Raw genomic sequence first — 14,067 nt, 5'->3', positions numbered from 1 at the left:
GGCAGCATGGGGCTGTAAAATCCAGAGGAGGTACATTGGCCAGCTGGGGGTTGGGATGTCAGGAGAGGCTTCCCAGAGAAGAGATGACCCATCCAGGGGGTTTCGGAAAGATGACCACATGACAGGCACGTGTGGAGAAGAGCAGGGCACAGGGGACCAAAGACCAACTGCAGATATGGAGGTGGGTGCACTGGAGCCCAGAGGGGGAGGGGAGATGGGGACAAAGGCTGGGTCAATATGGCCTTGGAGCCTGTGTTAAGGAGGAAGCCTTCAGGGAGGAAGGCATGGTGGGAAGGGAGAGGCGAGCAGGGGAGAGACGTGGGTAAATGTTTATTAGAAAGCTGCCCTCTTTATGTGGGTACAGGCACTGCTGGTGGGATGGTACACGGTATAGCCAACCTGGACAGGAATCTGTCACTATTCAGTCGGACGAGGTTTATGCGTGGCCATGACTCAGCAACTGTACTCTTGGACACGTGTTTTGGGGATATCTTCCCACAGGTCTGTAAGGGGAGTGTTACTTGTGGTGCCTGGGAGAGGAGGCAGCCTGCAGATCCATCCTTGGGGGCACCATGGAGTCCCACGCAGCCGTTAGAGGCAGGGGGGGGTACATGGAGCACCACAGATGGAGCTAAAACAGAGTGCTGAGGGAGAAAAGTATATAAAACGTTTGCACATAAGAAGTTGATTTTTAGGAGTTCCCGTCGTGGCGCAGTGGTTAACGAATCCGACTAGGAACCACGAGGTTGAGGGTTCGATCCCTGCCCTTGCTCAGTGGGTTAACGATCCGGCGTTGCCGTGAGCTGTGGTGTAGGTTGCAGACGCGGCTCGGATCCCGCGTTGCTGTGGCTCTGGCGTAGGCCGGTGGCTACAGCTCCGATTCAACCCCTAGCCTGGGAACCTCCATATGCCGCAGGAGCGGCCCAAGAAATAGCAACAATAACAACAACAACAACAACAAAGACAAAAGACAAAAAAAAAAAAAAAAGTTGATTTTTATTTTTTTATTTTTAGGGCCGCACACACAACATATGGAGGTTCCCAGGTTAGGGGAGCAATCGGAGCTACAGCTATCAGCTTACCCCACAGCCACAGCAACGCCAGATCCAAGCCACCTCTGCGACCTACACCACAGCTCATGGCAACACCAGATCCTTAACCCACTGAGCGAGGCCAGGGATCGAACCCACAACCTCATGGTTCCTAGTTGGATTTGTTTCTGCTGCACCACAACGGGAACTCCCAGAAAGGCTGCATTTTTCAGGAACACTTATAAACTGAAAAGGCCCATGAAAACACATGAGAGTGATAGGAGGGGAAAAGGAGGAGGGCTCTGGAGCAGCAAAGGGAATACATGGAAAAGGGAGAGGACGAAAGCTCACGCAGGAGTGAAGTGAAAGTGCTGGTGGGGGGACTGACATGAGCCCAGACAGGGAGACCCAGCTGGAGACTTCAGGGCCTGGCGGGGGCCTGAGCTGCAGTGCGGGATGGAGGGGGGTGACTGGACCTGTGGGAGATCAAGGAAGGAGAATCTACAGCATCTGGTGGTTGACAGGATGGGGGAAAGGGAGAGAGAGCAAGACATCAGGATGGTACCCAGGTTTCTGGGTGGATGACCAGGCCAACAGTGCCCAGCCCCCTGCCGCCAGAGTGTCCCTTGCAACCTGGAGCGGGTCTGCAGAAGGATGACTTTGATCCAGACGTAGTGAAGCAGGGCTTGTGCGCCATGCTGGTGGAGACATCCCCCACATGCTGGCTGTATGCAGTGGAGCTCGACAGAGGGCTCGCAGATGGAAACAGGTTTTGGATCCATCTGTGCACAGGTGTGAGCTGAGCTTCCCTGGGTGAGTGTGCAGAGCTGAAGGCCTGAGGAGCACCTCCATCTAAGCTCCTGCTGGGGATGAGGAACCCGTGAATCTGACCACACGATCATCCCCCAGTAAATGTAGGCCAAGGCCATCTGGATTCTGGGCCTAAGAGAGAGTCGGAAATGGGGTGGTCCTATTGCATAACCCTGTCCATGGCCAAGAATGTTCACAAGCTTTGCCTCGTTGGAGTCTCACAGGAGCCGCATGGAGCTATGGGGAAGGCAGGCAAGCTTCACTGCCCACATTCCACAGATGAGGACGGGGCTCAAAGATGGGTAGGTCTTGTCCAGGATCACAAAAGGGAATCAATAGAAATGTGGATTCCAGAGCCCCCCAATTCCCATGCCTGAGCTCTTTCCAACCAGAGACACTGCTGCCAGAAGCCAGGTCTGGAGTAGCTTTGACAGCAGCTGCCACCTTCTGGGTCTGGGAGGTCTTGAAGCACAATGGAGGCCGATAGGTTCAGTTATTGGCCCAGGGCCCCAAGTAATCTCCAGTTGGCTTCCCCAGGCCAGGGATCAAATCCACGCCATAGCTGCAACCTGCACCGCAGCTGAGCAACTCAGGATCCTTAACCTACTGTGCCACACATGGGAACCTCCAGGAATCAAATTTTTATTTTTTATTTTTATCTTTTTTGCCATTTCCAGGGCTGCTCCCGCGGCATATGGCGGTTCCCAGGCTAGGGGTCTAATCGGAGCTGTAGCTGCCGGCCTACACCAGAGCCACAGCAACTCGGGATCCAAGCCTCGCCTGCAACCTACACCACAGCTCATGGCAATGCCAGATCCTTAACCCAGTGAGCAAGGCCAGGGATCGAACCTCAACCTCATGGTTCCTAGTCAGATTCATTAACCACTGAGCCACGACAGGAACTCCGAGGAATCAAATTTTTAAATGGAAGCAGAAGGACTGTGTAGGCTCTGTGTGCAAGAAGGGAAAGGATAAGGAAGAGGAGAATAAGAAGGGGACCTTTAGGGAGCAGACTGGAGAGGGAAGTGGATTTGATTTGCATTTCTTGAATAATCAGTGATGTTGAGCATTGTTTCAAGTGCTTGTTGGCCATTTGTATATCTTCCTTGGAGAAATGTCTATTCGGGTCTTTTGCCCATTTTTCCATTGGGTGGTTGGCTTTTTTGCTGTTGTATAAGTTGTTTGTATATTGTAGAGATTAGGCCCTTGTCATTTGCATCATTTGAAACTATTTTCTCCCATTCTGTACGTTGTTGGAGAGGGAAGTGGCAAAGGAGATTTGGATTTGGAGGAAAGGGAGCATTTGGACCAGGTGTTCTGCTGGGTGTGGGCGAAGTAGAAGGGAAAAGACACAGTCTTGGCTCTGGAAGGCTCATGGCCCTTCATGTGTCATTGTTAGCCCTGCTGTCTGTCTCATCCTCATATCAAATAATGAGCAAGCCTGCCAGCTCTGCTTCTGGGCTTTAGATCTCTTTTCTTCCCTGGCTTCTCACCAGCACCCTCCTTGTCCATCTCTTAACCCAGCCTCCCCCATCCATCCTTCACCTGGCAACCCAGGCCTTCCTAAAAAAATTTGCCCTCAGATCTGAGAGGGGCTCACTCTTCTCTGCAGGATAATGGGCTGCAGGGCAGTCAGCCTTTTTCTTAACTCTTGCAGTATCCAGCATGCGGGCTGTTGCCCACCCCCATGTCTCTGCACATGGCTCCCACTGCCTAAAATGCCCAACTTCCCTGCAGCCCTCATCTGTCTGCAGAGACCTACCCCATCTCTGCTCTTAGGTCTGCATCACCTCCTCTGTGAAACCTGCCCGAATACCTCAGGGATTGTCAAGTCCCTGTGCCTCCATCGTGCAGGCTTGTGACCAGCCCAGGTGAGATAGGTCTGCTGCCTACCTGTTCTTCCTTCTAGATCAGGCTATAAGCTCCTCAGAGCATAGCACCCAAGGCAGGGTCCAGCAGTCATTTACTGGGTAACTCAGTGACTGTAGGAAGGCACACCTGGCCCAGAGGACTTGTTTCCATCTCTGCTGTGTAGGCTGGGGTAGGGGCGGTTAACTTCAGAAAGAGTCTGATCACATCCCCCCTTTTCTCATAGCTCTCCAAAAGGGAGTTCCCCGGTGGCTTACGAGGTTAAGGATCCAGCAATGTCACCACTGTGGTTACTGCTGTGGGGTGGGTTTGAGTCTTGGTCCAGGAATTTCCGCATGCCAAGCGTGCCCCCCAAACAAACAAAACCAAAAACTCTCTGAAAGGTCTCACTGCACACTGCACTCTGAAACCCAAGGAAAACCCGAGCTTGCAGAATCTCAGCCTATTATCCCTCCCACCTACCTTTTGCTCACACTCTTTGCTGCAACCACCACCCCAGCCCTCTCTGTTCCCTCCATGGGGAATGCTCTTCCCTAGAAAAACCCTGGCCATTCCCAGGCCTCTTTCTTTGCTTTTGAATGCCTGACACCCTGTTTAACACTTTTCTTCAACAATTCTGGCTACCACCTGACAAACTCTCAGGTTTTGTCTGTCTCTCCCTCTGCCTTATCATCTAGAGGGGAGGGATTATACCTGCTTTGTCCAGCACTGTACACCCAGCGACTAGAACAGCCCTGAAACACAGAAGGGGCTTAGGAATAGGTGCTGACTGACTGAATGAGTAAATGAAGTGATAGTATTGTGAGGCCCTGGGCTCATCCACGACCCCAAAATTATTCTTGAGGGCAGGGCAGCAGCATGACTGAGGGGTGGGACGGGCCAGCAACTTGCCCGGGGTTTGGGGATGGGGGGCGGGGTAGAGTGGGAAGGGTGGAGTCGGGTCGGCCACGCCCCCAGCAGAGCGGAACGCGAGGCCAGCGGGCCGGCGCCGCCCGGAAGATTGAAGGAAGAGCACCCGCGCCGCCGGAAGTAGCCGAGTGGTTCTCAGCGCCTAGACCGTGGCGGTGGGACAGAGGGCTGCCATGGAGCGCCCAGAGCTGGGGGCCAGTTCAGACGACGCTATGGACTCGTTTCTGGAAAAGTTTCAGAGCCAGCCTTACAGCGGCGGCTTCCACGAGGACCAATGGGAGGAGGTGGGTGGGCCCGGGGTCTCCGCACGTGTGTGTGTGTGTGTGTCTCGTGGGGGGCGGGGGGCGTCGTCAGAACTCCTGGGGCCTCCTCTGTCCCGAAGGTGCCTCCCTCGCCACTTCTAGCGCTGCCGGAGGATAGATGGTTTCTACTTGAGTGTGAAAAATCGGCCTCTGCGTTTCCAGGGTCTTCTTAAGCTGCAAATACATTTAGGCGTGCAGGTTTTGGGGTCAGACACCGGTGGTTCTACTTACTGGCTGTTACTTACTTCACTTATCTGAGCCCGTCTCCTCATTTGTAAAATTCCCCTAACTCGAGCACCAATCTCTAGAGTTGCGGCGAAGCTAAAGTGAGAGGGTGGGGAAAGTGCCGGGCACATGAGTGCTCAACTCATGATGATTATTACTGCTTTTGTAAGAATGTGAGAACTGAAGGATCTTTAGGGGTTTTCTACTCTCTTTCACAGGTAGGAAACTGAGGCCTGGCTAGGAAGAGATAGAGCCAATCATGATGATTTGCAAATCATGATGAGAAAACTTTGATGTAGGAACATGGAATTGGATCTATTCGGGAGGAAATCCTATTTGTACAGTTCATTCTTCTCTTCTAGGAATTTGAAAAGATCCCCCTATTTATGAAGAAAGCACCATCAGAAATTGATCCCAAAGAGAATCCTGACTTGGCTTGCCTCCAGTCAATTATTTTTGATGAAGAACGATCTCCAGAAGGTATCTTCAAAGACTCTAACATTTGTTTTGCTTCTCCATTAAATTGAGATAAAGCGTGAGTCAGAAAGGTTCTGATTGATAACAAGAAGTAGTTAGCCTAAGCTAATGTGTCACTATTATTGCGGATATACTTCTTTGGATACCTGCTAAACACTAGCCATTGGGGATTTGGGAGAAAGGTCATATTCCAATGGATGGACAAATCTTCCTAAAGCATCAGGACAGCTGTGTGTGATCAGGGCAAACCTAGCAATATTCTCGGAGCTGCCGGAACACCTGGTGCTGCCCGGGGAGATAGGAATGGGCTTTCAGTGGATTGAAAATTTGAACTGAATTGTAACAATTTTATAGGCTCTTGGCTAGGGTGATGAGGGGGAATTTGCATTGCAGGAAATCAAACAACATACACAAAAGCAGAAGTGTAATTTCCCCCTATTTCTTCAGTAATTAAAAAAAAAAGTCCTATCTTCAAGAGCTAGCATGAGCATCTTTTTTCCTTTATGCTTCTTTTTGCCTTTTTTTTTTTTTTGTTGTTGTTGCTATTTCTTGGGCCACTCCCGCGGCATATGGAGGTTCCCAGGCTAGGGGTTGAATCGGAGCTGTAGCCACCGGCCTACACCAGAGCCACAGCAACACGGGATCCAAGCTGCGTCTGCAACCTACACCACAGCTCCCGGCAACGCCGGATCGTTAACCCACTGAACAGGGGCAGGGACCGAACCTGCAACCTCAAGGTTCCTAGTCGGATTCGTTAACCACTGCGCCACGACGGGAACTCCTCCTTTATGCTTCTTGTTCTTGGTAAGTACTTAATAATCTACACCTTGTAAGCTATTTGGGATTGATTTTAGCATTCAGTACATGTGACTTAATGTTTCTCCATGTTGGGAGTTCCCAGTGCAGCACAGCGGAAAGGAATCTGTCTAGGAACCATGAGATTGTGGGTTCGATCCCTGGCCTCGCTCAGTAGGTTAAGGATCCGGCGTTGCTATGGCTGTGGTATAGGCTGGCAGCTGTAGCTCTGATTGGACCTCTAGCCTGGGAACCTCCATATGCCACAGGTGTGGCCCTAAAAAGAAAAAAAAAAAAATTTCTCTATGTTGATACCCAGTTTTACAGCATTCATTTTTGTTTTCTTGCCCTGTTGTTTTCTTCTGTTTGGTTTATCATATATCAACATTATTGCATGATTTAGAACCTTTTTTTTTTTGGCCTTTTAGGACCACAGGTGCAGCATATGAAAGATCCCAGGCTAGGGATGGAATCAGAGCTGCAGCCGCCAGCATGTGCCACAGCCAGAACAACACAGGATCCAAACCTCGTCTGCAACATACACTGCAGCTCAAGGCAACGCCACATCCTTAACCCACTGAGTGAGGCCAGGGATTGAACCTGCATCCTCAAGGATCCTAGTTGGGTTCATTACCACTGAGCCTCAATGGGAACTCCCTAGAATCTGTTTTTAATGAACCTTTAAAAAATAGGCTATAGTGATTATTTTTTCTCTCTCTCTCTTCCTTTTTTTTTTTTTTTTTTTTTTTTGCAGAACAGGCCAAAACCTATAAAGATGAGGGCAATGATTACTTTAAAGAAAAAGACTATAAGAAAGCTGTGATTTCTTACACGGAAGGATTAAAGAAGAAATGTGCAGACCCTGATTTGAATGCTGTTCTTTACACCAACCGGGCAGCAGCACAGTATTACCTGGGTAATTTATTCCATTATTTAGTGCTTTCTAAAAAATTAACTTATGATAAAAAGCATTACATGATAGCTAGTAGAGGGTTTGAGAATGTCAGTGGAAGAGGAGCTGCTTATCCCAGAAACCTAGGATAGTTGACTCTAGTTGAACTCTGATCTTCTAGGTAGACTTGGTGAAGAGGGAAACCAGGTAGATTGTATAGTTTTATTATCTGACCCAAATGAGTAACATCAAATACCTTAATACATGAGTTGGTATGATCTGAGATTTTTGAGCCCATGTGCTTCTAATCTCTCTCAAAAAGTTTTTTTCTGGCCTTTTACCCTCTTAAGGATACTAGAAGAATGAAGGCAATAGAATTCTTTGTGTGAGAGAAACTATTAATCCAAGGGAGAATTTTTCAAAGGGTATTCTGAGGAACTTTTTACGTAAAACATATTCTTTGGACTAGTGAATGTGCAGTGTTGCTTCTTCATGGGAGATTTGCAGTGCACGTTATCATGTTAACACTGAGATAGCCTACAGCAGAGAACTGTACCCCGTGATTCTCAGGTTTTGTAAGCCCCTTTTCAAGTAACACTTAATAACATGCAGGACTGTTCTGCAGACATGACTTTGGGAAACATTGTGTGGCCTGATTGCTGGTGACTGGTCTTGGTCACGTTAGACCCACGTTTCTTACCACAGCATTTAGAGAGGACCTGGGAATGACCTCAGGCTGTCTGAGGGACTGGCAGAGAATAAGCCTTGCCGTCTAGCTAGGATAAGTCTGTTGGGACTCATCATCTTTGGAGCAGAGCTTCTCCTGAATCATCGTTTGCTCCAACTCTTTACTCCTTTAGCCTATTTCATTATAAAATTCTAAAACGTAGGAGTGGTAGAGAACTTTGTATGTTCTTTGAGCCAACCAGCACCTTCATTTTACATGGGCCTGGAGAGGGATCCTTTGGTTACTGCTAAAACCTGGACTAGAAACCCAGTCTTGCAGCTTCTGGGGGAATACATTTTCTTAATTCTGCAAACTGAGTTTTTATTCTGTGCTGGGCGCTGGCATCGTAGAAATGAGTGAGACCTGACCTTTCCCTAAAGGAGTTTCATTCATTTACTTATTCAGTAAGTAACCATCAGGCATTTATTGTATGCCAGGCATTGCACTGTGAACAAGAGCTACATAGTTCCTTTCCTTGGGGAACTTAAAAATGGTCACAGACAGGGCTAATCAGACCAGAGCACTTTTCAAGAAAAACCGTGTGTGTGTATGATACCAGAGGAGCAAATGTGTAATAATCAGACATTCCTTAAATGATGTCACTGGTACGGCTTACCAAGCACTTTGCCGTTTTTTTCTCTCTCTTGACCTCATAGCAGCTTTGTAAGGTAAGTGAGGTTAACAGCTTTATTCCTAGTTAGCAGAATAAGAAACTGGTAAAATGTAGTAGATGTGGTCAAATAAATTGTCTGAAGATACACGGTGCTAGGACTAGAATGCAGAATCTGGTTTGATTCAAAGTACACTAAACGGAAGACCCCTTTCGCCACACTTCTGGAGGTACCTGGCGCTCTTGATTCCATAGCTGAGTACTGAGTACTTTCTAGCTTCCGTGCTGTAGCTTGATAGCATTTGAGTTTCCCTCGGCTGGCTTAGAATTCATTTTTCTTAAGCTTGTTTAGTCATTTAGCCTGTGTTTCTTTGTTTCTCAGCTTTAAAATGTGTTCTATGGAGTGTCCGTCATGGCGCAGCAGAAACAAATCTGACTAGGAACCGTGAGGTTGTAGGTTCAATCTCTGGCCTTGCTCAATGGGTTGGGGATCTGGTGTTGCTATGAGCTGTGGTGTAGGCCGGCAGCTACAACTCCGATTAGACCCCTAGCCTGGGAACCTCCATATGCCACAGGTGCTGCTTTAAAAAGACAAAAAAAAAAAAAAAAAAGTGTGTTCTATGTTCTTGTCCTTGTGGACTTATGGGGGGGGGCAGTGGATGGGGTTGAAATGCATGTTCAGTCTATTGCCTTTAACCAAAATTTTTTGAATTTCTTTTATATGTATTTTTCCCATAGTTAAGATCATATTCTTCCAATCTTGTATTCAGTTCTTATCACTTAATTTTATAACATAAACAGTTTCACTTGTCATTAAATTATTTGCGAATACTGTTTTTTTTCTTTTTTTTTTTTCAGGGCTGCACCTTAAGCATATGGAAATTCCCAGGCTAGGGGTCGAATCTGAGCTGTTTCTGCGACGTACACCACAGCTCACAGCTCTGCATTTTCCTTAACCCACTGAGTGGGGCCAAAGATCAAACCTGTGTCCCCATGGATGCTAGTCACGTTCATTACCCAAGCCACAGTGGGAACTCCATGAATGCTGTTTTGTTTTGTTTTGTTTTTTGTCTTTTCTAGGGCCACTCTTGAGGCATATGGAGGTTCCCAGGCTAGTGGTCAAATCAGAGCTGTGGCCGCCGCCTACACCAGAGCCACAGCAACTCGGGATCCGAGCCGAGTCTGCGACCTACACTACAGCTTACAGCAATACCAGATCCTTAACCCACTGAGCAAGGCCAGGGATTGAACCCGCAACCTTGTGGTTCCTAGTTGGATTCGTTAACCTCTGCGCCACGATGGGAACTCCAGTGAATGCTGTTTTAATAGATACATAACATACATCATATGGACAAATCAGTGTTTATACTATTTGCTTTACTATTCTGCTATTGTGTATATAACTGCTTTTAGGTTTAAGTAATGCAAAAATAAAGTTAGTGATAAAGTTTTTCCAATAATTCTGATTATTCTTTAGGCTAGAGCAGGGTTTGGCCAACTTTGGCTCATAGGCTACATCTAGATCCCTGGCCTCCTCTGAGCTAAAAGTGTTTTTTTACATTTTTAAAGGATCGTAAAACAAAGAGTGTGTGACAGAACATATGTAGCCTGCAGAATCTTACTACATGGCACTTTAAGGAAAAATTTTGCTGACCCTGGGCTAGAGTTTTAGCAGTGAAGTTAATAGGAAAATACCAAACTGTTAGGTAATGTTTTCAGTATAAGCCAGAAAGTATAAGTGTGCCTCATGCTTCATAGTTTGGATAACCAGTATATATGATTGCAAACCTGTTTTAGATGCACTTAAATACATATATGTGTGGGCGTTCCCGTCGTGGCGCAGTAGTTAATGAATCTGACTAGGAACCATGAGATTGTGGGTTCGATCCCTGGCCTTGCTTAGTGGGTTGAGGACCCGGCGTTGCCGTGAGCTGTGGTGTAGGTCGCAGACGCAGCTTGGATCCCGTGTTGCTGTGGCTCTGGCGTAGGCCTGTGGCTACAGCTCTGATTGGACCCCTAGCCTTGGAACCTCCATATGCCACAGGAAGCGGCCCTAGAAAAGGCAAAAAAAAAAAAAAAAGTGTGCATATATGTATCCATATATTTAGATTGGTTTGTTTGTTTTATAAATATAGGCTTCTATTCATACTGACCCACCTCTTAAAACAATATAACACAGAAACCTGTCATGCCTTTTATTCATTTATTTATTTTTTGTCTTTTTGCCTTTTCTAGGGCCGCTTCCTGTGGCATATGGAGGTTCCCAGGCTAGGGGTCTAATCAGAGCTGTAGCCACCGGCCTATGCCAGAGCCGCAGCAACACGAGATCCGAGCAGCGTCTGTGACCTACACCACAGCTCACGGCAACGCTGGATCCTTAACCCACTGAGCAAGGCCAGGGATTGAACCCGCAACCTCATGGTTGTTGGTCGGATTTGTTAACCACTGTGCCATGCGACTCCTGTTATTCCTTTTACATATAGCTCTGGCTGACTCTTTTTATTATTTTTTAAATTTTTATTTATTTATTTTTTTGTCTTTTTAGGGCCATACCCGAGGCATATGGAGGTTTCCAGGCTAGGGGTCTAATCGGAGCTACAGCTGCCGGCCTACACCAGAGCCACAGCAATGCCAGATCCGAGCCTCGTCTGCGACTACACCACACTTAACCCACTGAGTGAGGCCAGGGATCAAACCCACAGCCTCATTGTTCCTAGACGGATTCGTTTCCGCTGTGCCACAACGGGAACTCCTAGCTTACTCTTTTTAATAGCTGCATAGTATTCAATACTATGGATTCACCGTAATTTAATCATTAGTCACTTGAGGATATGGTAGGTTATCTCTGACTTTTCATAACTAAAAATAATGCTGCAGTTAACTATGCTTTTACATTTATCCTTGCACATTTTTGCAAGCATTTTTAGGATAAATGTTTTTTTCTTTTTAGGGCCGTAGGTGCAGCATATGGAAGTTCCCAGGCTAGAGGTTGAATCATAGCTGCAGTTGCCAGCCTATGCCGCAGCCACAGCCACACCAGATCTGAGCCTTGCCTGTGACCAACACCACAGCTCATGGCAATGCTGGATACTTCACTCACTGAGCAAGGCCAGGGATCGACTATTTGGGTTTGTTACCACTGAGCCACAACAGGAACTCGGTAAGGATAAATTCTTAGAGGAGTGTTGTTGGGTCAAAGTATGCAAGAAGTTCATGCCACTTCATCCTCTTGTTTACTCTTAGGGTGCCCTTTTTCTATATCTTCACCAGTATTGGACATTATCTTTTTTTTTTTTTTTTTCTTTTTTCTTTTTTGGCCACCCTATAGCATATGGAGTTCCGGGCCAGGGATCAGATCCACGCCACAGTTGTGACAATGCTACTGCGGATCATTTAACCCACTGTGCCGGGCTGAGGATCGAACCTTCATCCTGGTGCTGCAGAGATGCCACCGATCCTGTTGCACCACAGTGGGAACTCACTGAACATTATCTTTAAAATTTTTACTATTTTCATGTTAATTTTAATTTCTCTAATGATTAGTGATGTTGAGCATCTCCATGTGCTTACTAGTTTTTTGGTGGATTGCCTGATGTTGCAAACATTTCTAAGGCTTTTTTTCTATAAACAGTTGCTCTGATTTATATTTCTCCAAGATTGTCAAGAGTGTTTTGTTTCTGCACACAACATTTTGGAAATAATTTGGCTCTCAAAACTTATTTTCTCTTTTACTAAATGTCTTACTAGGCAACTTTCGTTCTGCTCTCAATGATGTGACGGCTGCCAGAAAGCTAAAACCCTGCCACCTCAAAGCGATAGTAAGAGGTAAGTCTTGGAGAGCTATAGTCTGATTGTCATCACAGAAAAGTTGGCATGCCCTGCACCAGAAGTATTTCAATCTAATTACTGTGCTGTGATGCTAATGAAGTCACCTTATTTTCGCAATTTTGATATTAAGTTCTTGGTTCTTATCAACAACATGATATTTTTAAAAGAATTCCCCACCCAGAGAATAACCCAATCATCTGTGTTTTAAAAATTTGTAGGGAAATGGGAGCTCCTCATTTTAAATTAATAAAGAATAAAATTAATTAAAATCAAGCAGTTCCAAAAAACCACATTCTATTTTTTTTTCCAGATTAGCTGATGTATAGCCTAGCTCCTCAAATTCTATGTTAATGTTAATTAAAAGACAAGTTATGGGACTTTTGCTGGTAACTCTAATGCTGAGATGTTCCCAGATTATTTTTCCTACTGTAATCTGACCTTTGTGTGTAATAATAGTGTTTTTATTGCTTTTATACTTCACCGTTTCTTTGAGATGCTCAAAGATGCTTTGTAAACTTTATTCATCACATATTAATCTCTACATTGCCATGGACCAACTTAAAACGCTTTATCAAAGTTATGCATTGTTAAGGATTCATGGTTGGGGGGTTTAAGTAGATCCATGACCTTCACTGTAGGAAAGACGGTATGAAACAGAGATGGGCAAGTGAATTGAGCATAGTCCTATGGAATTGGCCACAGGCTAGAAGTCTATACCTTGACGGAACTGTCAGCTTTACGTTACCATGTTATCTTGGCAAGACACCCACCCTGCCAGTTTGCCTGTCTCTGGAAGATGAAGTTGGATTCATTTGACATTTAAGCCTTTACAGATCTTAGATTTTTAAATTCTGTGGAAAGCCCAAAGAGGCTAACTGGAGGAAAAACATGATTTAAGGAGAGGCAGCTTAAACTGGTAGCCATCAGGAATAGTTTTAGGAGAGACCTAATGTCTTTGGTTTTGCCATTGCTTTTATGAAAGACCGAGGTGAATTCTGCTTTCTCTCTCCGTTTAAAAAAAGTCGTCTGAGATGGGCCTTATTCTCATTTATGGACAAGGAACCTGAAGGTCGGGGACACTCAGTCCTTTGTCTGCTGTTTCCTTGGTAAATGACAGCCAGATTTCCGGCCCAGATCTGTCTGATTCCAAAATCTATGTTCTTTGCCCCTAAGCTGTAGCTTTCCCTACTTTAAGGGTCCTTGATGTCAGAAAGGCTCACAGGCATTTTAAGCTGAATGGGCCCTAGAAATCTTTCTGATCTAAGGTACAAGAAGTACTCTTCCTTGTCTGGGGAATGCACTGCAAGGGGCTCTATCATCCATTTTCCCTTCAAGGTACTGGCTGTGGCTGGTTGGGGCGGGGGGTTCTCTCCATGCATGTTGTCCAAGGATACTAAGGGTTCTGGCTTCTACAGGTGCCCTGTGTCATCTGGAACTGAAAAACTACGGTGAAGCTGTGACTTGGTGTGATGAGGGGCTGCAGATAGATGCGACAGAGAAGAAGCTTCTGGAAATGAGGGCAAAAGCAGACAAGTTGAAGGTTGGTGGCAAAATTAGTAGTCACTTGGTATTTGTTAATTAACATTAATTAA

General features: G+C 46.2%; 1 protein-coding gene across 1 annotated transcript in view; it reads left to right on the top strand.

Annotated features, from left to right (window-relative positions):
- TTC4 (tetratricopeptide repeat domain 4) overlaps nucleotides 4,715-14,067 on the top strand; it is a 35,178-nt gene continuing 25,825 nt past the window's right edge. Inside the window, exons 1-5 of the mRNA XM_003127973.4 lie at nucleotides 4,715-4,903; nucleotides 5,509-5,626; nucleotides 7,173-7,334; nucleotides 12,395-12,472; nucleotides 13,891-14,015. Of these exons, the coding sequence (XP_003128021.2) occupies nucleotides 4,793-4,903; nucleotides 5,509-5,626; nucleotides 7,173-7,334; nucleotides 12,395-12,472; nucleotides 13,891-14,015 (594 nt within the window). The 5' untranslated portion in view covers nucleotides 4,715-4,792. The remainder of the gene's footprint in view (nucleotides 4,904-5,508; nucleotides 5,627-7,172; nucleotides 7,335-12,394; nucleotides 12,473-13,890; nucleotides 14,016-14,067) is intronic.

Source organism: Sus scrofa, chromosome 6, assembly GCF_000003025.6.
Source record: "Sus scrofa isolate TJ Tabasco breed Duroc chromosome 6, Sscrofa11.1, whole genome shotgun sequence".
NCBI lineage: Eukaryota > Metazoa > Chordata > Mammalia > Artiodactyla > Suidae > Sus > Sus scrofa.
The sequence above is the reverse complement of the archived record's forward strand: the minus strand, read 5'-3'. Positions and strand labels throughout refer to the sequence as shown.